The sequence below is a fragment of the Cyclopterus lumpus genome, chromosome 10 (assembly GCF_009769545.1).
Source record: "Cyclopterus lumpus isolate fCycLum1 chromosome 10, fCycLum1.pri, whole genome shotgun sequence".
Lineage (NCBI taxonomy): Eukaryota > Metazoa > Chordata > Actinopteri > Perciformes > Cyclopteridae > Cyclopterus > Cyclopterus lumpus.
In genome coordinates this window covers 18,337,027-18,362,835 of record NC_046975.1, presented here as the reverse complement: position 1 = coordinate 18,362,835, position 25,809 = coordinate 18,337,027, and the positions used below count along the sequence as shown (strand labels likewise).

The 25,809-nt window shown below is 40.0% G+C and overlaps 1 protein-coding gene across 1 annotated transcript in view; it reads right to left on the bottom strand.

Annotated features, from left to right (window-relative positions):
* LOC117737719 (ecto-NOX disulfide-thiol exchanger 2-like) overlaps positions 1-25,809 on the bottom strand; it is a 144,711-nt gene that overhangs the window by 25,409 nt on the left and 93,493 nt on the right. The window contains exons 5-8 of the mRNA XM_034543846.1: positions 15,512-15,718; positions 11,412-11,645; positions 7,674-7,886; positions 1,311-1,417 (exon numbers count right to left, since the gene is read on the bottom strand). Coding sequence (XP_034399737.1) covers positions 1,311-1,417; positions 7,674-7,886; positions 11,412-11,645; positions 15,512-15,718 — 761 coding nt within the window. The remainder of the gene's footprint in view (positions 1-1,310; positions 1,418-7,673; positions 7,887-11,411; positions 11,646-15,511; positions 15,719-25,809) is intronic.

The window sequence follows — 25,809 nt, the reverse complement described above, 5'->3', positions numbered from 1 at the left end:
CCTCATTGACATTCAGCAGAGGAAATGTTTTGGACAAAGCTTGATGTGCGTTTTCTGTCTGGACATAACACATTATACGCAGTGCTTCTGTGAGTGCATGCAACTGCGAGTGTGTGAGTGAGTGTGTGTGTGTGTGTGGGTGGGTGTAATATCCGGCTATAGATTAAACTTCCAACTCAACACTTTCTACACTCGGGCATTTGGAGACTTTCAGCGGATCAAGATTTCCCCAATCATGTTGCCACCTAATGCTGCGCTCTCTAGTAAAAGCAACACAGAATCCATCAAACACAAATCTTCCCCATAATGAATGTGGCATTTGTCTGACAGTAAATAATAATGAAATAGCCAAGCCCTGTCATTTTCTGAAAAGAGAATGAGATGAATATATATATATATATATATATATATATATATATATATATATATATATATATATATATATATATATGACAGCAGGCAGCAAATGATGAGACAGTTTAGAGCAGCAGAGAGGCATCAAAACAAACTCTAAGTCACCTCATTGAAGCCCTCAAAGACCAAAACCTCATCCAGAAGCTGTAAAAACTAATTCACACCTGGTAATAACTTGTATTAACATGCGATCTGTTATCAGGGTGATGACATCTGATCATGGAACCTTTTAATTTACACTTTTTATTAATCCACATTGTTGTTATTTTGATTCTGCCTGAAAATGTGATGTGATTATTGTGATAATTTACAACTTTTAATAACAAGCTTATTCCCTATACATGTAAGGTATCGAAATCCAGATTGCATGTTAATATGAAGTGTAAATTGGATTAATATAATTAAAACCGCGGACAGGGGAACAACTAAATAGGAGTTGGTGTTATAGACAATTATATTTTGTAAATGTTGTGTTTAAAAACTCAGAAAAACTAATTTGAAGACATAATCTTCATAATCCAATACTCAATACTAAGTAAAGTAAATTGTAGTATATTTTATATATTTTTTTTGGTTAGGTCAGCTTTTGAAACTCTAAGCTTGGCTTATTCAATTGGGTCACAATATAATTTGTATTTGAATAGTGCGGCTCTAAACCTCTAATCCTAATAGAAACAAATGTTCTCCTTTTGGAGTCCATCAGGGTTACATATTAGGCCCCTTGCTGCTATAAAATAAAAAAATTTAAAACACTTTGGAAAAAGTCACAAGCAACATTTATTTTTCTTTGACTTAACTGCACAACTGGTTTAATATGATATGGAGCTGCTTACTAAAACTACAAACGGCTACATACATACTTGCAATACAAAATGAAGGACAGTAAGAATACCAACCTCAACCTGCGTGCGCCACATGTCCAGGTTCTTCCGCTGAGCTTTGGAGAAATGGTCCCATGCCTTTTGTTTGGACGCAGCGTTGAATACAGACACGATCTCTTCAACTGGAAAGAAATGTGCAGATGTAGTGAGTAGTGAAAGAAAGAGAGGGAAGGAATGATGCAATCAATCAATAAAGAGCTGTGGATCTCCAGTACGCACTGAATATGTTTCAGACCATGTGTCATATATTGATACATGTTTATTGACTTAATTACACATACATAAACACATAGCATTACAAGGGGTCCCATCGAAACACATGTTAGTGCATCTTACTTGAAACCATCATAAAAAGACCATATGTTTTATATAAATATAATTTTCCTCATCTAGTCTCCTGATCAGTTTTGGTGTGTTTGCTTTTGATGATATTATTACAGCTTAGACAGGTGCTTAGGATCAAAAGCTCTTGACTCTGAGGACACCGTGTGCAGGATTCTTTGGTTCTTTAAAGTTTAATGATATTATGTAATAATTTAAAAAGTGGGGAGTTATTAATGCAGCGGGAGAAGAAGCAAAAATGTGTTGTGGTTCTCTGCTTCGTTATCATCTACTGACAAAGATTACCAATTCTCCTCACCTATTAGCCTTTGCACACTAATAATTAACAGATTGTCCAACAGATTTCTACACGGCACTTATTATCTTAAAATAGTGCAATTATTGAAGACATGGAAGAAATGGTTGTTTTCATGTGAAATTCGTTCTAATAGTCGGGCCAACGAGAGATCCCTAGTTGCTTAAAATACTCCCGAGCTATAACTGGCTACTTCTTTGAAATCAAACTGTGAGAATGTGAGAAACGGAGGAGAATGTTTAAGATAATAAACCATACTCTAGGATGAATAATTTGTCGGCCAAGTGTAGCATTATCAAATCATTTTCACATTAATTTCTCAATATTGTGTACTGTACCTTGATGAGACCATCAATGAAAACATTAGCGGCATCTTCTGGCCCCATAATAGAATTTAATATCTTGTTGCAGTCTACATTTGCAATGTTATGGTGTGAAGAGAGACTAAAATTGGAAATAGGATGTTGTTCCTCAAGTGCAAATTGCATGTGAGCCTGCTTGAGTTTTTGGCACTAGCAGATGGTAGGTTGACTCGAAATCAAATAAAAATAAATAAAAAAACAACAAAACTCTTCTATGCGTGTTGTCTTCCCTCAGGCAAAGAAAGAAACTTTTAACTCAAGACGCAACATCCGCTGTGTGACACAAAGCAATGGGGTTTATATGAAACCTGCTTCTAACTTGGAGTCATTTGAGAAATAGGACATAATGTTGAAAAAGTTTACCAGCCAAACATGAAATGATATTGCGGCGTGGAGTCATGAAGTCGTCTCACAGAGGCAAATGTGCATTTGATTAGGATGGTTTGTCATACAATCAGGCAACAAACAGCCCACATCGATTGTTGTTTGCTCAAAGGAGAACATGCAGCTCAGATCAGACAGATAAGATAAGACACGAGTTTAGACATTAAAGACAAAAACACATTCGACATCGGCCTATTTAAGGATTTGAAGGTTTTTTCATGTCGGATGCCTGATTATCTAACACAACCTGCATAGTGGCAATGTGGTAGACCAAAGGAAAGTAACATAAAATAAATACTGACATATATACAGTCATTTCCTTTCTTATCATTTCCGTAAGTTTCGTAGCAAAAACTGTTTTCAGCATGAAAGCAATTTTAAAGAAAGAACTGAATGTTGAGTCATTGTGTAACTAATCACTCACCTGTAGAAAATGACTTCTGTTCAGGCCAGGAGGCATTAATCAAGAATCCGTAAGCATTCATAAATTGCCATGACAAACTTTTTTTGATGTTTATTTATTTCTTTCCTTCCTTCTCTGGAGAGACCATTGTGGTACTTTGGAGGCTCTCTTGTTAGACTACAGCGGGAGAGAGTGAACTCAGCATTTCATTTGAATAGATTCCCTCCATCACTCAATGCAATAACAATATAAAAAACACCAGCTTGCTGTATAACTCCATGCATCGTGTTACCATCACATACTGTATCCTCACTACTATTGATATGTTCAGGGTTAGAACTGCATCAGCTCTGGGCTAGATTATATTGTATTGATGTTACCATTTCCCTCCAAGGTGCCCACGTTTGTGTTATGGCTGTGTAGAGAGGCTCTTATATTGGTAACTACATTTACACCTCAGAAGAAATATGTGCAATGTGGATTACAGTGGGTGTTGATATTAATAATACATTTATTACCAGATTACTTGGTTACAGTTTCATTGGTCAATAGAGAACAGTGGACCAGAGCAATCTACTGCTTTGTTTGCATAATCACTTACAGTATATGTCCTGTCTATTCACATGTATTTCATTATTTAAACGAGCATCTTGATGTGTACGTCTGAGCTTCAGCTATATTGTAGATGTATGCTAGTAAGTATGTCTCTATTAATACGGTATTGTTATGACAGGTGCTGAATCACTGAAATGGTTAAAACGTTTTGCCTGTAAATCTATTAAAACATAGTAATTGAGTTTTTTTTAAAGTTGACATACAGTTTCTTTGGTTTGTAAAGGATGATAAGCTGGCAACAGTAAGCAATGTATTTGCACTTTTAAATGAAAGTGGGATTACTAAATGACGCAATTCAGAAGCACCCTAAGTCAGGCAAATAAAAAGGGTCCAATACAGAGCTAGCGCCTAACCCTATGGTGAGATGTGTCTTGGTGTTGGCAGCCGAACACAGAGCGCCCTTTCTTCCACGGTGGCAAAGGGTGGGTGAAAAACCTCAGACAACAGAGGAAGAGGAGAGTTTGTGAAACAATCCCCCTGGTGAGAGCGAAGCCCCCAGGAGACTCTCCGGTGTTTTTGATGGAAGGCAGCCAAGCCGAGCAAGCTGTTCTAGAAACTAGCTGTTGTGAGGGGGCACGGCAGCCAGTGGCAGTAGCAATGCACCTTATCAGGTGTTTCATTTCCCTGCCAACAGGGACACAACGATAAGGTCTCATATTCCCTCACCAGTTAGAAACAGTTATAGAAACAGGTGGAAAATGAGAAGTCAGCACTTTGTCAAATGGAGGAACGTCTAGGAAGCAATGGCAGGTCCAAGATGGACTATTAGTGGTGCCAATATGTAGGATATTGATGGATAATACTTGCTTGTTGTGATTTTAGGAAACGGTGTCAGCTAACCAAGTAACTGTTGAAATCCATCTCAACTCACCTGTTTAGTAGGTGGTCCGTAAACATTTAGTGACATTTTAGGGACACAGCTGGTCTCTGCACAGAGGTGCATGACCCCTACACAGAGTATGAATTTTATACAGTAAATTACACATTAGTATGCAACCCCGGATGTTCACTGGAAGCAGCTGCGTTCTAGTCCCATTTCCCATGTTGTTGCTATTGTATTCAGTAAACTGACAGAAGACAGAAAACTTGCTTAACTTATCATGATGAAGTAAATCTTGATTGCACATGAAATGACTCAAGAATAAAGACGCCATTAATGTTTAGATTTAGGTTTCTTATCCGCCTCGCTGTCACTATGACATTCTCTCTGCCAGAGTATGATCTCCTGGGAAAATGAAGGCTTGGTGTACGTCTCAAAGGAAGTCAACCATCGCGCAACCAAGACAGGAAAAGGATAGCGCTTCTGTTTCCCCCCGCTAGCTATCTATACTCGTCTCCTGGTAACGGAAATGACAGATGGTGGATCAACCAAAGTCATTTGTATTGTAATATTACTGTGTTGCTGAAAGAAAGTTTTGGGGGAAAAAACTGTGGAAACTCTATCGGGCAAAAGGAAAAGTCAAAGAGGGAGAGTGATCAAAGTGGTCTGTGTCCTCTTAATGAAAAAAATCATAAAAATCAACGGACAATGTCAAGAGCTTTTCAATAAAGGTAATTCTCCTCAAGGTGACAGAAGTGATAATGCCTGTAATAATGTGTCCTCGGTTGGCAGTCTCTCACAAAAACACAGCCCGGTAAATATGGATGTGTCTTTTGTTAACAGGTGTGTGTAAAACTGCCTCATGGGAGACACACATCTCAGTGTTGACATTTGCATGGGTGGTGGTACGGTGTGTGGAAGACAAATTCATGAATATAAATCAGGGTCTGTATTGACTTTTGTGTTGGATGTGGATGGCCTTTAATGAAAAAGAAAGTAAGAAAGAAAGAGAGTACAAGGTTGACTGACGGAGTATGTATAGAGTTACATACAATGAGAGAGAAAGAGAAAGTCTTTGGAGGTTGTAACGCACTTCAATTGGCCCTTTTGAAACCAGTACGACGTATATAGATATCAATACAAGCAAGCTAATCAATATGCAGCCAGAATTTCAGGGGATAGATCCTCCATTGTTGTTTTCTGCCAGTCAACTAATCATTCAGTTTGGTCATGTCACACATGACGAATACACTGCAACACAGATAGGCAGTGTGACATAAAGATGACAACCTGAATAAATGCAATAGATATACGGTAAAGGGACACACATTTTAAATTCTCTAAGGTTCATTATGTTTAATACAATCCTTTTTTCATATGTCTTATTTAATAATATATATATATATATATATATATATATATATATATATATATATATATATATATATATATATATATATATATAGCGCTATATACTTCCAGTGTTGCACCACCCACCACGCTAAGTTCCTTGTAGGTGTAAACCTACTTGCCTAATAAAAAGTTTCTGATTCTGAAATAAGACCATCTTTGTCGATGCTTTTCCAAAGTGAGCCCTTATGTTTTCTTTCAGAGTCTAAAGGTGTTGTATGGATCGTAGAGCCCCTTGAGGAAAATTGTGATTTGTGATTATATGCCAAATATATAAAAATGTGTTGTGTTGGCCCAAACCAATTAGTGCGCTGATGTCTCCGTCCTCCCAACATTATTTTCAGTTGACTCCGAGGTTGTTTAGCTGTTTATTTCTTGTCTCATTATGATCAAAGAAATATATCCATTCACAGATTGATTGATCTCATCAAACTGCCTCGTTATTTTGTAAGTATTTATATACTTTTACTTATACTGTTACATGTAAAGCTTTCTGCGTGTGTGTGTGTGTGTGTGTGTGTGAAAATGATAAGCTAGAGCATATTTATGTCATGGTATTTCTCTCTAGATATTTGAGCATGTGATACGCCGTGTGCAGAGCGGTGACCTGTGATAAAACCGGAGACTACAGAGCGCAGTGGGAATCACTTCAGCGTAGCTTCAATTGCACCCGTTACCCAAGCATGGCAATAACTGAGTCGTAAATTCTGTAGGATGGAGCGCCATTCTCCGGGGGATGCAACACAAAATAAATTGTTTACTCAGAGCATGTATCTGTGATTGAGAGGGACACGCTCGATGAGCCCACATGCTCCTTAAACTGTGAACTCACTGGTGAAACCCTGTTTCTGTGACTGGTGGCCAATCTTCCATGTGGAGACACAATTTGCCAACAGATGTTGGCCTTAATTACAACAAACAAAAGCACCAACATTGCTGAACAGTGTAGAAAGGTTCATAGCTAGCGTTAGATCAAATCCAACTTTAATAATAATCACAAAGGCAACATTTATTGGTAAATATAAAACATGTACTTTCTGAATATACTGTATTCGTTTGTTAAACTCTGGTCAGAGCTTCATGACATCTTGGTTTCCCCTTTAACACAAGATTAAACTGTCGGGGCATAAATGATGCATTAGTTGAAATAAAAGATCCTTTTTTTGTTGTCCCCAAATTGTTTGGCCCGCTCAAATCAAAAAACATTTGTGAAAGCTTTCTCATTAATGTGTCTCCTGTAATTATTTGGTCATTTTGATCTGTTTCTTTGGTGCTAAATTCACGCAATAATGTCATCAATAATTGAGGGGAACAAAGCAGGTTGTTTATTGTGCTTAGAGGACCTTAAATAAGTAGTAAAGTATTTGTTTTGGAAGTCCCTGTACTTATGGCTCGATCAGATGACTGGACCCCTGCTGATCCATACATAAAGGTGTGTGAGCTGAACATATCCTACTGCAACTAATGCACGTGAACAGTTAAAGGAATATTTCAACCCACAAAATGACCATTTGTACTCACCCACCACTTTGTCACCTAACATTCTTGAAGAAAACTGTTTTTGCCAGATATATAAATAGTTTGCTGGTAATTGTGCATGGGAGTGGCAGAAGACAATGTGAATATGAGTTGCATTGCCCTGTGTATGGTGTGTTACATTGGAAGATGTACACATTGAAAGGTATATTGTAGAAGTAAGTAAACTGTACATATACATGCACTGTGCAGCTGAGCAGAGAGGACTCACATTGAGCCAGTATGGTGGCCATCGCGGTCCTGAACTTGTCTTTGGCCTCTTCCACCTCCTTCTCATGCTGACTCTTCTCGCCGGTCAGCCGGCGGATGTGGCCGTTGGAGGACTGGATCATGGAGTAGAAGTTGTTAGCGTTCCTTCGGTTGACTTCCCCTCGTTCCAGCCAGGTCATGAGCACGCGCACCGCTTCAGGAAACGTATTGTCATCTGGGGAAGTGGGGAGGAGACGAGGTGGAGGGAGCAAGAGTCTGGGTCAATACGAGCATGGTGAAATGAAAAGAAAAAAATCCCTCAGTGTATTTGCTCTCATCTGGGCAAAGGTGAAGGAGAGAGGAGTCTACATAAGAATTTTTATTTTTTATTTTATTTTTTTAAGTGCTGCCTTCACAAAGTCAAAGTCATTTGACAAAGTTAGAAGGAAAGTAGAAATTGAAAAGGGAGGAAAGGAGGGAAATAAATCAATACAACAGAAGTACAATAACAGAATCAGCCTCTGCCAACTAAAACTTGTCTGGCCAAAACGGGACAGAAGTGGAGAGTAATGGTCTTCAGGATAAAGGAAAAGCTACCTCGGCAGATTTACTCTGAACAAGTTGATGGTCAGAGGGCAACAAGTTCAACAACATCCCAATTAAGATCAATATTTCACATGAACGCATGAGAAAAGAAGCGAGGTCGCAAAGTAGCAAAACTGCTGAAATTCAATTGAAAGAAGGTTTGTGCAGCATTGTAAAGTTTGTACGAGCTGTCTGAGCAACATCTACTGCAGATGCATGCTGGGTTGTCTCCAGGTTGTCTGTGGAAGGAAGAATTAGGACATGAGGATGAGATTAAAATAACTTCAAGAACTTGCTGTCGTCTCGGGATGAAAGGAAAAGAACAGATTCAATATGATACAAGGACAGAAATGATCATATCTATATATGTCTCTGAACATAAAGCAGGAGGTTAAATGAGAAGAACAGTGTGAGGTTAAATCATCCGGTCTGTCCTATAAATATCTTTGTGAGTCAACACTCGCCGAATGACTTCAGAAGAGGTGAGCACGCCATTGTACAGGATCGCTGCTGTTCACAAAGCTCAGCTTGTTTAGCAGGACTCCTGCTTTGTCTGCTGAATAATCAGATGATGCCGGGAGACTTTATTGATTTCTATTGTTGTCAATCCGCTGTTGTCCGGTCCTCTGCTGCCTCGCTGGGCTGCTTTCAAAGTCAGAGGAGCGTAGGAGAGAATCCACTCCCACACGTAGATGTCAGTATGCATCACATTCCACAACACACACACACACACACACACACACACACACACACACACACCCCTACACACACCTATGCACACACACACACACACACCAAGAGCGGTGCACATGCATCATGCACATAAACATTACCGAGCATCTTTACAGATTGAGCAGCGGGACAGGTTTATAAAAATGTAACTAATATATATCGCCGTGAAACTTACACAGCTGATTACTTACATGAAGGCAGTTATTTTTTTATATTACACATTTGTTTTAATGTTATGTTTAAATATGCTAATGAGGCATTGTCTTATTAAATATGTGCTAATTTGCATACATTTCCAGAAAAGAAATGTGAACACTGGATGAAAATGGTTGTGTCATTTTGATGACATATTAGAGTCAAAGGTTTTTATAAAAGGGGGAATCTCTTTTCATCACTCCATAAATCAGAAAATACTGTCAACAGACATAATAAATAAAAGAAGTTGCCAAAATGTTCTATAAATTAGGCTAGGAATGATATATTAACAAACCCCTCAGTAAAAACCTTCGGAATATAGATGGAAGTGGAAAGTTTGGTGTATGAGAGTGCTACTGAAGTCGAGATTTCTAACTCAAAAAGTCATTTTGAGAAACGTTTTTAAAAAATGTAGGTACAATTCCATTCATTACACTACGTGGGTATGGGGTAAAACATCAGACAGCTTGCATGAATGATGAAATATCACAGCAACAGATATTGAATCAAGGTGTTATCTCATGAATCCCTGAGGTGTTCCTGTTTGTTTGTAGGCAAACTTAGGTCTCATAATACATGGCTCCCTGCAGCGGCATTATTAATAGACAATCTGGAGGAATATTAGCAGTATTCAATCACTGGCAACAGCCAGAGGCCAGATAAACTTAGATTTTAGTTTAATGGGTCTTCAGCTGAGGTTTTACATGAGCATAAAATTCCCATATAAAAATGTCTTACCTTGATATATTAGAAAGAAATACCCCATTAAAAAGCTTCACGCCTCTTTATTTCTCTGCTTTTTTCTTTTTATCCACAAGTCAGAGCTATTCTGACAGGAACAGATGTGATCGCGACTTCAAACTTGCAGACAATTATCCAGAACATAACAATTTTTCCAGACATTGAGTAAACAAAGCTGTAAGAAAAAGACAGAAACATCTCAGTAAATGGTGCTGCAATATAATTGTCCTGTGAGATCATCCACTGCCTTTTCTCAATTAATTTTGTTCTGCCATGCATTTACTTCCGTATTTAAACAGATTGGAAAATATATTGTGAATTCAACAATCAAATAGCAGTTTGTCCAATCATAAAAAACGTTTGATTTTTTTTATAAAAAGGAAAAAAATGATAAACACTCCCCATCTAGTGGATCTCTCGAGCTATTTTAGGTCAAGGGCCTTCCTTACAGGGAAGATGGAAGGTAAAGTCATGAATGTCACAGGGGATCAACAAAGAATATCTTGACACCAATGTTTAATTACATTAAGAATTTAAAATGCTTAACAACATGTTCTCACATCCCAGAGGCCCTTATATGTGCTCTGAACACTGATGGGAACTGTACTCAACCACGCAGGGCATTTCAATATTTTAAATTACAGTACAACTCCTTGCAGTCAAGGAATATGATTAACAAGTATCGAGTCACTTTAAATTCTCTGTAGGAAGCAGAAGTATAAGACACTCAAATGAGAAAAAGTCTGCAGACACCGAAATGTCAAGAGTGTTTAAATTACTGTCGCTGCTGGCTCTAAATATATTTAGAATCGGCTTAAACATATTTTCATCCTTTCATGGGAGTCCATATTTGAATGCTCTGCAATATTTTACATTTCGAACTGGTACATATTGGAGTTATTTCAATTATAGCTGAAAGGATTAGATGATTGTACAAATTGTCAAGCAGCACTTTAGCAAAGCAGCAGCCGTCCCTCAGTCAACATAATGTGCGTTCAAAGCTCAGTATTGAGTGAAGGTCATCAGCGCTATATGAGTACAGCCATCACTGTAGTTATGCATGTCAAAAGAAAAACATCGACGGATGATTTTTAGATTGCTGGATTGCTTAAAACAACAACACTCAGGGTCAGAGTGCAGCCATGCTGGAGGCTTTGAGATGCAGAGCAGCACTATGAGCTAAATGCTACAATCAGGTATACTGTTCATCATGCTCACCTTAACTGAGCGTGTTAGCGTGCTAATATTTACTGAGTAGCACAAAACATAAAGTGCAGCTGAAGCTGATATTCAGTCTTTGCAAGAATTGGTGCGTTGGACAAAATAAAATGTTGACCTGATGGTGGCACTAAATCAAGAATTCAGGGGATCAACGTTATTACAATCCATCCTGCGGGCGACATGAGTTTATGTACCAAACTGCATGGCCATCCATTGGGGAGTCGAGCTACTTGAGTCAGGACTGATGCTGTGTATCAACTGACTGACATCATGTTTGTCTACCAACCTTTGATCTTGTCTCCCAGCTGGGTGCACTCGTGCTCCGAGTAGTGGACGATAGGAGGAGGGGAGGGCGGCCGGAGGCGATCCTCCTCCATCTTGCGCCGGTGCCTCTCCTCTCTGGCCAACATGCGCTGGTGACACTCCCACTCATAGAGGTCGTCTCTGGCCTGGGCGAAGTCCACGTGGAGGCGGCCGGTGTCTTTCTTGTCTGTGCTGGAGCCCAAACGGATGTGGTAACCTATGGGAGAAGAGGAGAGGTTGAAAAAAAAATTAGGAACTAGAATTAATGCCTTCATTTGATCCTAATAGACATGGGAAATTGTCATAATTAGCAGATGAATTATTGAGTTATGGCCCAAAATGCATTTTGTGAAAAATCTAATCAGTTCAACCTGGAGTCCAAGTTGACCTTTGTGTCAAATTTTAAGACATCCGTTAAAGGCATTCCTACAGATATCGTGTTCACGAGAATGAGAGAATAAAAAAAAGGAAAAGATGGACGTCGAGAAAAACAGTGTCGCAACAGGGTGAAATATCCATTTCTCTCAACACCTACTGCAATTCAGATGTACAGTAAATAGACACATAACATACGATCCTCCTCCTTCAATACTCCTCCGCGAATCGCCACCTTAACGTGGTGGAGGAGTTTGAGAGGCTCAGTGATCCTGAGAGCTATGTTGTCCAGGGCATTAGCACCTGGTAGGGTCTCCCAAGGCAAACAGGACTCGGGGGAGAGCCCAGACTAAGAGCGGTTAAAAAAAACCCTGATGGATAGCAGCCCATGGACTTCAACTACCTCACCCGGATAAGGGAAACCGGGGCACCCTCCCGGAGCCAGACCCAGGTGGGGAGCTCGCCGCCGAGCGTCTGGTTGCCGGGCCTTCGCCTTTGGGGCCCGGGTCGTGCTCAGTCCGAAGAAATGGCATGGAGCAGCCACCCTGTGGACTCACCACCCGCTAGGGACAAGCATCGTAACCGGGTGCTATGTAGACCGGCGGGCCGGGCAAACCTGGGCAAGCCGATCGCCGGCAGATCAATGACAGACTTTGTAATCGTATCATCTGATCTGCGGCCGTATGTCTTGGACACTCGGGTGAAGAGAGGAGCAGAGAAAGGAAGACAAAAGGCTACATTCACACACGCTGACAACGTTAAATTGATCAACTTGATCCTCATTTTCCTTCAGATAAAAGGGAACAACCGGATCTACTCTCTGATACGTAGACAAAAGCTGAGCAAGTCACTTGAGCTTTATATCCCGCATGTACACGAGTGTGAGCCACTAATTACAGTGGTAGCCTTGATCACCTCACTGCCTCCCACCTGACACTCAAAGCTCATTCCACTGCGTTTGTGTAGGTGTGAAGTACAATCACATTTGTTTTGGTAATTGATTGGTCTGAATGATTGCGAGAAAGAAATGTGTGTGAACAGTACAGTGTAAACTAGGAAACAAGCTCAGAAAGCCCTGGGCCTTTCCTCCAAAAACACATGAACATACACTCCCATTGCAGGAAAACAAAGATAAAGTTGGATGTGGGCGTGAGCAGAAGAAAGAGTTTGGGGTTTTGCGTTCGAGTCTGCTCTCCCTGCTCAAGGCTCTCGGTTTGCTTCAACATTTCATAAGGGGAGGCCTCAGTGTGCCGAGGCTGCTGTCGTCGTCTGCGTGCGTGTATGTTCGAGTGTGTTTTTGGAGAAGAGGTCAGAGTGTTATGGAAAGGAGTATTTATGAGAAATATAGCTCCAGTCTTACTGTAGAGAAGAGGTTGATGAAATCACACAGAGACACACAACCAAGCACACACACACACACACACACACTAAATAATGCAGAGGGTATTATTGCAGTGGCTGGTCTTTTATATGAGATTTGTGAGGAGGCAATATATGGCGAGCAAAGAAAGATTTAAGGCATATGTGCAGGAAGAGCTGCTGGGTGGAGATAAAATAATAGTAAAAAAAAGTCATAAGCAGGTTTCACACGACAAACAATAGAGGCCGCTTCATCTCGAGGAGCAGTTAAAGCATTTTAAATGTGAGCAGCCGGTGGTGAGTCAAGCTGCATGAACCTCAGTCAATAACTGGAAAAACTGTCAAACATGAACTGATATCTTAAATATAACTTCAAGGTTTTCATATTATGAAAATGATGTGATTGTAACTGCATGGTTGTAGCGTTGAACATTGTCAGGACCGAGAACAGGCTGATCTCATCCAGTATTCAAAGCTAGACCTACGAAAGGTAATTCATAGATACCCCATACGTTTCTTTAAATGTTATCCACGTTACCTCGAACGAGGAAGTATAAAGACCTCCAAAGAGGAGAGGAGGTGGATGGGTCCAACAAACAGCCAAGCGGTCGCTGTTCCCCATGTGAATGAAAACGCACTTCAATAACGTCACTTCAGTAGTTATTTAAACCCCAACTACAATAATTTCCTTAACCTAACTAAGTATTTGACAATCTATTCCTAGACTTAACTAAATAGTGGTGTTGCCTAAACCTAACTGAGTTTACTGTGAAGACAGAAGGTTATTTTGAAAAGACTGTGTGCATGTAACAAGCGGAAATTGGCACGTGTTGCTCGCTTTCGTAGAAGAAAAAAAAAGGCACTTTTTCTTTTGGTATAAAACGAACCGTTGTACAAGGATGCAGAGAATCTGTAGAAATCGCTCAGAAACCTCTGGCAAATCGGGATGAGGATGCATTCATGCAAGTTTCAACTCGAGTGAGAAATAGTCAGCTTATCCCAAGCCTTTATCACTCTAATTATTGAACATATAAAACACAGGTGGAAAAAGAAAACGCCTATAAAGAACAACAACAAAAAGACTTGGTGGGTACCGAGTCTACCGGCACACAAATGCCTGCTGCTCGTTTCTGATGGAGATCGTTTAGTTGTCGTCAAGCCACCTCCACTGTGAGCCTTCTGCTCGTTGCAAAACGCGGCTCTCCATCACAGAAAATGATCGGATGTCAACACAGTGATTACAAGGCAGTCGTTTCCTATTCTGTAATGAGACAAGGTGAATTAGAGAATAACTGGATGTAACGCTGGCTCTCTAAATACCTTCAGAGCACCGTCGCTCTGTATCACAAAGCTAATAGAAGAAAGTTAGAACATTTACTACGAGGAATGTAATTACATGATCAAATGACCTGATAACGTATGTTTATAACCCTTCTTCAACTGTACATCTGTTCACAGATCTTTATTAATCCCTTACTATGGACAATCTTTAATATTTGTGATAAAGGGTGCACAAGGAATTTTGACCTGTAAATGCTGCTAACTTACTCCATTTACACAATGGGGGATATATATGCAGAACGAAACATAAAAGCATGAGGCAACACTGAGCAAAATAGAAAGACAAAACCGCAGTTGCATATATTCAAAGTCATTTAGGTATACCAGTAAACCACAGATGTAGAAAATACAACTAAGATTACACACAATTTGAGACGCATGGATGATAAATATGCAAATAAAATGATTGTGACTGATATAAAAGCTGGAGTCAATCGGTTTTGTCTCATGCTGGCTTCCATGCCCGCCCGACTCTTTCAACTAAATATCGAGTGTCGTTCGCTTCCAAACAATTTGTATGGAGTGCATCTAGCTGTCCATCCATCCGCCAATCTATTTATCCATCTGTCAAATGTTCCGGGGTGAATGTGTGAGGCGTGAGAATTGTGGTGCTGAATGATGGATATCAGCCCTTTCATTTCCATCAGAGTAAAGGTTAACAGCTCATCATTCTTCCTCCACCTGAGGTGGAGGAGTGCCGGGCAGTGGACTAACAATACGAGTGGTCTCTACAGATTCAATATTGTCTATCCGGGTAAGAAAGAAATCTCTTGTCCTCTGACCTTTGAGCCCAACGTAAACCAATACATACCTAAACATAAGGTTTCCATTGCACAGAAGTAAGGAATTGGCATAAAAACATGAGCAACATGTGTGACAGATAGCTAAACAGACATAAACATCCTGACTGTAATAAAAGAAACAATCAAACACCACAAAGGATGACATGTTTTACATGAGTACCTACATAAAGGGTTTACACTGATTTCTATAGTGAATGGATTTTACCAGAGAGGAAGAGCGCCTTGTCCACACTGAACTCCTCAGCAAATCGGATGTGGCAGAAGTTTTTCTTGCTCTTTCTGATGGCAGCAATTTCCCCACATTGTCCAAAGACCTCCACGATGAGCTGCTCTGTGGCGTTCTCGGGCAGACCGCCCGCGAATACCGTCTTACACCCTGGAGGACGTTCCCTCATAGCCGGAGGTAAAAGGTCTGTCAAACATGGAGAAGAGAAGAAAAGAGACATCATTATTCCAATTGAAGGTGCAACTGGAGCCCCGACCCAACAGTTGGTTGATCAGTCAATCAGTGACGCTACAACATCAGTTTTAAGACAGCATTTAAATCATGAAAGATATCAGAATACATTTCAGGGTTATTTTGAGTAAAGCCATATGGGTTCAGTCTGCTTTCAAGTTTCAGTCCAGCTCAGTGCGCTGGGTTTGTTTTACATTGCTTCCAATAATAATTCATCCTTTCACCTGTATCTTACATGAGGTTGACAATCTGCCCTCAAAGACCTTCTATATCTTTCAATGCTATGAACAAAACTATTCTTCAGCTCTTCTAACTTCCACAACTTCCACAGTTCATACATGACTTACTTCAGCTGCTTTCTGTGCTCACACTGTTTAAGCATTGAACATTCGTTTGCCCTTTCTAGTCAAATATAAATCCTAAAATAGTTCTCTTAATTGGAATTTAAAAAAGCCTTGTGAAAAACAAAAGTGTTAGTATTTGGCTGAAACAGCAGAAGTAATCACGACTTTGTCTCTTCTTCCCCTCACAGTCAAGAGCATGTATATATATATATATATATATATATATATATATATATATATATATATATATATATATATATAATAACACTGTAAAATGGCCATCAAATGCATCAAACCGAGGGGCAATAAAATTACAGCACCTTTATCTTAAGTCATCAGAAGCACCTTAACGTTTGATCGTACATGGATAGGTAGTCAATAAAGGGAAAGTAAAACTGGCCTAACATGGTCACATGTTTTAGTTTAGTTTATTCCTGCTGAAGCATTCTGAACCAAGACTTTTAGTACCAGCATGCAACAGAACTGACAACTAAAGAATAATAAAACCAAGTCTGAATGAAACATATACGTGCATGAGGATCTCTGCATCAGCCATGAATGGAAAAAAAACCTGAATTGGGCTGTGTAGGTAAAAAAAATATGGTCTTGGAAAATTCCTGTAGAATTCAAAAGAGAGATTCAGGGTGTCTTCTCAGAATGTCTAATCAGAATTTAGGAAGAGGAAATGACGTGACATCCAGTCAAGCAGGCCTCACATGTACTAATTTGGGACACTATGTATAAACCTAAAAGGCTCTCATCTCTAAATCACCTGCAACCTTCCGAGCCCCAAGTCTCTAATGGCAAACTTGATGTAAACATGCGTCTACATTCTTAAATAAGCAGTGTGATGGTCCGGCTGAGCAAATATCCACAAAACCAGATCCCTGCTCACTACAACAAGCCAGCCAGCGGTTCAGTGAAGTAAACCTACTTACAGGGTAATGATAAGATGTACAGTCGGGCTGAGATATTTCTCTATGACCATGATGGGAATATAATGATAAGCGCTAACATGGAACAATATGCTTGAATCGTTTTTTATATTACAGAGATAATCAAGTCACGCCATCCCAGCATGAAAATTGAATCCTTCGGTCCGGAGAGAGGCTGATGCCTTTGTGTCAAACGTTTGAAGCATGAAGGATGTTACTGACTGAACAAAGATAAATGTTGACTGATCTAATCTCAGAAAGAGCAGGCTGTCCATGGATGATATGAGTGACTGGTTTGTTCTGCACAAGGCAAACTAAGAAATTGATTGATCCGGGCTTGAATGTCTCTAACCTATATGTTATCTAACCTATAAAAAAAGTTTGTAGAAAGCACAACTCAAGTTTAGGGTTATTATGGTCGGCGTCCTTAGTTTGCCCCCATTGATATCAATGTGATGTACAGATTATTAGAACAGACGATAACACAACACACTTCTACAGCAGCACAAACTGCAACCTCAGAAATGACCATCAAGGTTAGTCAACCAAGCAAAACTGTATATTATAACAATCCTGAAGACAGAAATGATAGTAGGGTTGTTGTATTAGGCTGCGTTAGTTTTAGCTACGTGTTCCTTAATAAACCCGGTGCATTTCTCAGTAAGAAATTGTACATAATGATCGAATGTTCTTAACATCTAAAACAAGTGAAAAAAATCAACCCAGTCGCCAGAAAGGAATTGGACATTTCTGCAAATCGATGCATTGCATGCATTAAATGTTGAAGTTAAAAAAAAAAATAAGTTTCACATCAAACTCGTATCACGTTTGCAACACGTGGTTAATATTGAGAAACTATTGGTTACATTTAGCCAACAAAACTACTTGGTTAAGGGTCGAAAATACATTATGGTCGTGTTAAAATAATACAGAACAATGTAACAACCTTAATCCAACAACCTTAATGTAACTACCGTAAACAACAACCTCACTTAGAGGACTTTTTCATGTAACACAACAACAAGTGTAAAGTCAACGCTAACTATTGGTTCTCACACTCTTAGTGGACTTTCTGGCTCGTTATATTATTCTATTACATCACATATCTTTCATTATTAGTCACTCGATGTACCCCTTCACTTGCTCTGACTGAATGCAAAATCATTCACATATACTTGCATGTATTTTTCCCTGGTTTGCAGAAATGTACAATGCAAAAAAAAAGAAGTTTTTTTGTTGAAAATATAGAAAATATTCAAATACATTTTGATAAAGTTTTAGAACTATTGGCACCTACAGTCTGGTGACGTGAGCTACAGTTGTTAAAGCAACAAGTTCAAATGTTCTTTGTGTGAATGTTCAAATAAATTGTGCCCTTATGTTGCAGACAAAAACAACAACAAAAACCTGAAAATAATAGTGTTACAGCAGCCTAAATAAAATGAGTGACATTTGCTGACTGACATGCAGAACAAATTGGACAGCAGTGCAAAGTACCTCAAGCAGAGCTGAAATGTACAAGTCATTCATGTACACTTTAAGCTCCTGAAACCACTTTCCTATAGCTATTAAGCTGTGGCCTAAATCATACCACTTTCTATCAATCACCCCCTAAATTATAAAAAAAATACAGTGCACTTTTCATTCAGTACTCAAAAGGTTGGACATGAACTTTTTAATAATGGGCCCTAGAGGAGCCGTTATTCATTCCTGTAGCTTTAGTGCTGGAGAGCCAGGAGCAAAGTTATAGTAAAACACATCAAAAGGTACTTTATGGCCGTGCCCTCATGTCACAGCTTGCTCTGGCACATGGCCCAAATGCCTTCGTCCCCTGACCTTGCCGATGATGATGGCATTAAAACTGGAACATGCCCATACTCACGGCTGCTCTCTCTCACTCGCATGGCCAAAGCCAAAAAAACACACTCAGACACACACACACACACACACACACACACACACACACACACACACACACACACACACACACACACACACACACACACACACACACACACACACACACACACACACACACACACACACACACACACACACACACACACACACACACACACACACACACACACACACACACACACACACACACACACACACACACACACACACACGAGGACGGCTCCAAGGTGATAGTTTCCCTGCCTTTACTTTGCAGTCAGCTAAAACATGCAGCTCTTCACTGCACGATTCAGCATTAAATAGCAATTTCTGAGTTCTTCTGATGAGCGAGGGGGACAATATAAAAGGACAACAAGGCAACAATCTGACATTTAGCTGACATCCTTGCATCATAAAAAGCCTGCCTTGAAAAACCATCACATTTTTCCTAGACACACTAGAGATGTGACTGCATTATCAAATGTTTGGCTTTGAAAGCAGGATGAAATCCATACTTGGGACTTTTTAGAAATGTAGGCACGTAGACAGGAGTCTTCTGAAGGGCATCTTAGGTATTTAACTTGAGGGTAATTACAGACAGACAAGCCTGACATTGATAAAAAAAAGTGTTGGAAAAAGAAGAGCCTGAGGAACTGATGACCATTAAAGACACTCACAAAGATATTCCCTAGAGCAACGAATGAAATGTAGGTCTTCAGCATTAAAGGGCTAGAAACATAAATGGGTTTGTGTGTGTGCATGGAAGTCATGAAAAGAAGAGAGAAGTTTAATCAAATTTCTCTGTGTTAAGAGAAGATGGCAAAGTCCAAACCCTGTGTGGAACAAAAACTAAGGCTACTGGAGAGTGGGTCTCCAAAATACATTTATTAACATGACTAACGTGAAATCAAAATTCAACTATTGTGCATTAAAGGAATGGGTACTCACCTTCCTAGACTCTCTATGGTCTCAGAAAAAAGCTTAATCATATCAATGCAAACATTCTTCGACGGAGACCAAATTTGCTTTGTTTAGCAAAGTTGGTAGTTGTGTTTGAATTCCCATGAATACTGAATTTCTAAAAATTTCCGCCCTTCAGTGGACAGCAACGATTATATTTGAGGTTCGATGCGTTTCCATGCTGGGTGAACCAATCACAGTGATTGGTGATTGCATTCACTTGTTGACTTACTTTGTTAACTTTGGATTTTTTTCAAGCTGGACACTATTTTCTCACATTTTGCGTATAGCGATTAATTGGGACAACACTTTGGAAATTGGTCTAGAATATTGACGGCGAACGCTTCAGACATCAGCCGTTAAAAGGGGCTGCAACGGAATCATACTTATCGGGTCACTCTGCACCGTCAATGTACGTCCACTAAAAGTGCTTGTTTTTGCCAATGATGGGCTCAGATGGTCATTTTAAGTGACAACGTTATGGAAAGAATAGAGGAATACAATGATTTTCTTTACTTTTCGCTTGAATCGCTCTGTCCAATAATGTGTCAAACAAAGTTTGGCATCGCATCCACATTGTCAGAATCGGCTAAATATTCAGACATGACATTTAGATGACACCAAAGTACGCCTTCTGTTCTCCAAAATCACACATTTTTGACAAAACCGACATTCCTCTGTCCAACTCTCACATTTCCATCGTTGTCTTGAGGTAACAGATAAACGATAACAAACGGACCGATCAAGCGAAAGGTAAAGGAAAAACGTTGTATTTCTCTGTAGGGTCCTCTCCATACTGTTAGACATTTATAATTCATTTATTAATTATAATATACTTTAAATAATAATGTATAATTTATAATGACAATCTGAGCCAGTCAACGGTAAAAAAAAATGCACCTTTAGTAAACGGAATTGAAGCGATTACATTGCAGCCTGTTTAGCGGCTGCGGCGCTATCCGTCAATACTCATAATACAATTCTTTTTAAATGAATGTCTTGAAAAACATAATTTGAACACACTGATGAAGTCCTGATGGCCGAAAAAAAATGTTGTGCATTGCCAGACAGATAATCACCTAAACTTATTGAAAGATATTTCGGAGCGCAACCCTCTTCTTTATATGAACACATGCACCAAGGATATTACACCAGCCAGTCAGAGCGCAGTAGCAATCCTCCAAATAGAACTGACACTTTATAGTGTCAATGATAATTAATGAACTGTTTAATCCCTTATATAAAATCATAATTTATCAAAAGTATTCCAGTACTTAAATTTAGCATTGCAGTCAAAATCAGCAGAACCAAACGGTATCATTTTCCTGTTGCATCAGCCACAATGCAACTTGTTGGACAGCTCAGGTTCAGGTCTCATAAGCTCTGTTTGTTCTTCATCCCTCCAAACATTGATCTTTTTCATCTTAAAACATACAAACTTGTTGTCTTCAGCCCCAAATGACACTGACTTTACTTGAGGCAATTTATTGGATGTTGCACAGCTCCCTCTGGAGCCACAAGAGGCTTCATATAACCGTGTTCACACACTGCTCTGCAACACCTGGACGCACACTCCGACGTGTACAATTGGCACACAATTTCAATGTGCAAGATCGGAGATTGCTTCTCAACGGCTCTCAACATGTCGATGGCTGAGCAGGCGGATCATAGCAAACAGTGCAAACTACAGCGAAAGTGCTGACAGAGCGAACAGTGTTTACCTGCGGAGGAACCGGAGGGTGGGCCTTGGCGAAAGCAGCTGGTCGGGCAGTTGTCAGGCGTAACCGCTGTATGAAGGCAGTGCACAGCAGCGGCAACTAGCTAGCCAGTCGGGTTGTCCTTTAAAGTCAACCGCACACAGGGCTCAAGTATAGAGGATAATAATCACACATATTGAACCCTCCAAGGTACATTTCCCAAAAGCAAAATGTCAACCGCACACAGGGCTCAAGTATAGAGGATAATAATCACACATATTGAACCCTCCAAGGTACATTTCCCAAAAGCAAAATATTTAGCATCGGCCACCAAACAATTACACACCACAACAGAGTTCGTTCAAAACGCATCCATTTGTATTTAACAGATCAGGGACAGGCACAACAATACACATAGTGAAATAACACACAATTCCATCCAAAGTCCATTCCAGAATTTCCCTTTTCCTCAAACCCAAATCATAGTCTGTCTGATGCAGTTCAGTTCAGTCCAATTCCCAAACGGTGAAACACAATATCCCGAAACCAAAGCAGAAGGTTCTCTCACGGCGTTTCCCAGATCGTCAGTCAGTCAGGTGAGTCCAGTCCCGGTAATCCAGTCCGTGTTTTCTTTAAAGAAGCGTCTCCTTCGGCGATGTCCGAATATGCTCCGGATGTCCTGACAACTCTCGGATCTCCCGGTAGCGCGCACTTTATAATCCTCGAAAACAAGCTGACGGACGTAAAACCTCACTCCGATCGTAAGCTCCATACACCACTGCTCTTTTCCCCTTTTGTCACTCTTTTCGGACAGGTGCACAGCGGGGGGTGGGGGAGTTAGCAGGATAGGTCGTGAGGTAGAGATTACAGATCGCTACAAGATGACCCGTGTCCCCGTAGCTGACCGGTTGGTGTTATCTGGCCCGGTGTTACACGGTTACTACCTTCAGGTACCCGCTCTGGTTGCGTTTCATGTTGCCTCATGTTTGGCCTTTAAAACACATATGTTCTACTTGCACCTAACGCACCACTGCCACTATATTAATGACCTGGTTTGGTCATTAATATCAGGGTCAAAACATGCAGGAGAAACATAACTATAAAGATGTAGATATGAATGAAGCCTGATGGATAGAGAGTTTCAGTGCTGGCCAGTTAAAGGTCAATGAGGAGGAAGCTGCATGTGCTGTCAGAGGTGGCGTAGCTGGGGGTCCTGCTTCCTGTGAGAGCTGCCATATGGAACCTGCTGTCCTCTATCTATATCAGATGCACACACACACAACTATCGCCTGCTGGACACATAGCAAATACCTTAGGAGATAGAGCACTGACTCACAATCATCCTCTAACTTTCTCCTCTTTATTTTGACACACACACATGCAGACGCACGTGCGCACACACACACACACGCACACACACAAACAAACCTTATGATGCTTCTTTTTAAAGAATACATTTAAAGAAAGATGCATGTCAGCTATCTACTGTGCCCCCCTGCATTGTCCCCTGTGGTGGAGCTTTATCCCCTTGGAAGAAACCCAGAGGCTTCAATTACAGCGGAAACCTACCAGTGAGCCAAGAAATCTCCTTGATGGCTCTGCTCGGTTCTGGGTGAATATCTTCCCCATCTGTTCAAATAAATTGCTGCATTAGATTCCAACCCTGAATTGCTGTTATTTAGATGGCATTTACCCTTTTCCTTTAAAAAATGCCTGCTACTGAGGAATGTCGTCATTGGTTTCAAGGGACTGTTTTGAGGGCATCTTGGTCTTTTGTTGAAGGCGACAGCGGCATCTTTCAAAAGGGAAAGAAAGTGCTTCTCTTTCATGTTGGTAAATTAACTTCCTCTGTAAGGTAACCTTTTCAACTTACTCTGACATGGCAACAATCAACAGAATGGGATTAGAAAGAAGGAAATGCCCCAATTTGCATGTGAAGAAGGACAAATAAATTGAGATTGATTTCTGCAAACTTATGATTGAAATACATGGTTTTGATGGATTATGTATAAAGCCTTTCAAATGTAGTTTACAAAACCATCTCATTTGGTTGATAATGATCACCAACTAATGAAAAAGAGAGATCTTTCATTAATAACATAATTGCCACAAAATTATCAACAGACACTTTTTTATTTAAAAAGGACTTGGGGAAAATAGGGAGAAATAACTCATCTCCAGGCATATCAATACACCCACTAAAGGAGTCTAATCAGAGAAAATAAATAACTTAATTGAAGGTAAATGGCGTGATCAGTTCGGATAGCATGGTAATTGCAATGCCACTTAAGGCCAATTTTGTCCAATCAGTGGAAGAACTGGCAGCAAACTTTAAACAGAGCTGTCAGAGGCCAAATAACACAGCACATTCAAGGTAAAATAACACCAAGGTACGCTTTCTGTTCTCCAACACAACAAACTCTGACAACACTTACACTCCTCTATCAATCCTCCATCATATTTACATCATTGTCACATGACACAACAAGTCACATGAGACAATAACAAACAAACCGAATCAAACAAAATAGGTCTAGGGTCCTTTACACAATGTTGTCAGTCCCTTATAATGACAATCTAAGTGTGTCAGTGGCAACAATGAGCACTTTTAGTGGATGTAAATTGACGGTGCAGAATTGTAATTGTATGATTACATTGCAGCCCATTTAGCATCCGGGTGAATTGAAGCGTACTCCCTCAACACTGACCCAATATAAACAAATTGTTGTGCCTGTTAGTCGCGCACAAAACATGGAACAATAGGGTGGGGAAAAATACCTTTCACCCTTAAAAGGCCTATTAATTTGGAATAACCTGCCATTAGAAATAGAAAAAAACATTAACAGATTTCAAAGCCTGAGTTTTTAAATACTGTCTTTAGTGGTTGTTTGTAGCAGTTGTTTGCTTTTGTCTGTTTCTATGCCATGTTGTATATTATGATTTTATTTCTTAAAAGCCTAACAAGGAACACGGTCTGTCAATTGGCTCCCATTAGAAGTCCTATGTATACACACTGGTTATGTAAAACAATGTCTAAGTTTTTCAAGGATAATCCCATTTAGAATTTAAAATCTCTCTTCTCCAAGACGGCAGCATAACAGTTTCACACATGAAAGCACACATAACAGATAAAAAAACAAAACAACAAAAAGTAAAAATGTCACATAAGAGAAGACATAACAGATTAAAAAATTCAAACCATGTCAACCAATGTGTAAGCAGGGTTCTCACAAGTACAATCAGAGGTCAATAGTCCTTAATCCTGTTTGCCACGACGGTTTCAGGCGTCAGCAGAGTACATAGTTACAAAGTCAGCCCGTGTAATGTGGCTTTATAAAGAAGAAACAAAATATACCATTCGCACTCTGTTAAATATATGAAAACATAAAGTGAAGAAAGTGAAAAGAAGGAGACGGATGATGAGAGAGAAAAGGTGAGTGAGAGTCAAGCTGTTGCGAGAAATATCTTAAAGATGTGTGAAGATGCTGCTGTGATGGAGGGAATGTTTGAAGTGAGAGATTTGGTTCAAGCAGCTTAATGTGCACCCCACATTACATCTTAACAGACCACTGGGTGGATGCTTTTACCCAAAGTGCTTTACAAGTTGCATGAGTTGCTTAAATTGTATGCGCGAGAGGCCCACAGGAGATGTAGTCCTTAACCTTAACGGTGGACGTGCCGGGCCATCTGTACCATCCAAGCTGCATAGAATATGAATGTTTATGAAATCTTCGTCAGCTTCCAAGCTGTTTATTAGACATCTTTCGTCATATACACATCACACACTCACACACACTCTCTCACACACACACACACACACACACACACACACACACACACACACACACACACACACACACACACACACACACACACACACACACACACACACACACACACACACACACACACACAGACAGACAGACAGACAGAGAAACGGAGGGTGAAGTCAAGGCTTAAAGAAACAGGGCTCTTGTGCCCGCATGAAGACAAAAAGGGAAATGGGGCATTTCTCCCAATGGGAACAGCATCCCCAGGTCACACAATGAGTGCTTATGGCAGGTTATTGGGTTGTTAAATTAACAGTCGACTCCTCATTCAGCCTCAGGATTAGTATCAACTATGTATAAGATACACCGTTTTCCACGTGCTCGTCTCAGATCTAGCGCGTAAAGGCCTAAAGGTGTGGAGGAAATACTCATTAATTTATT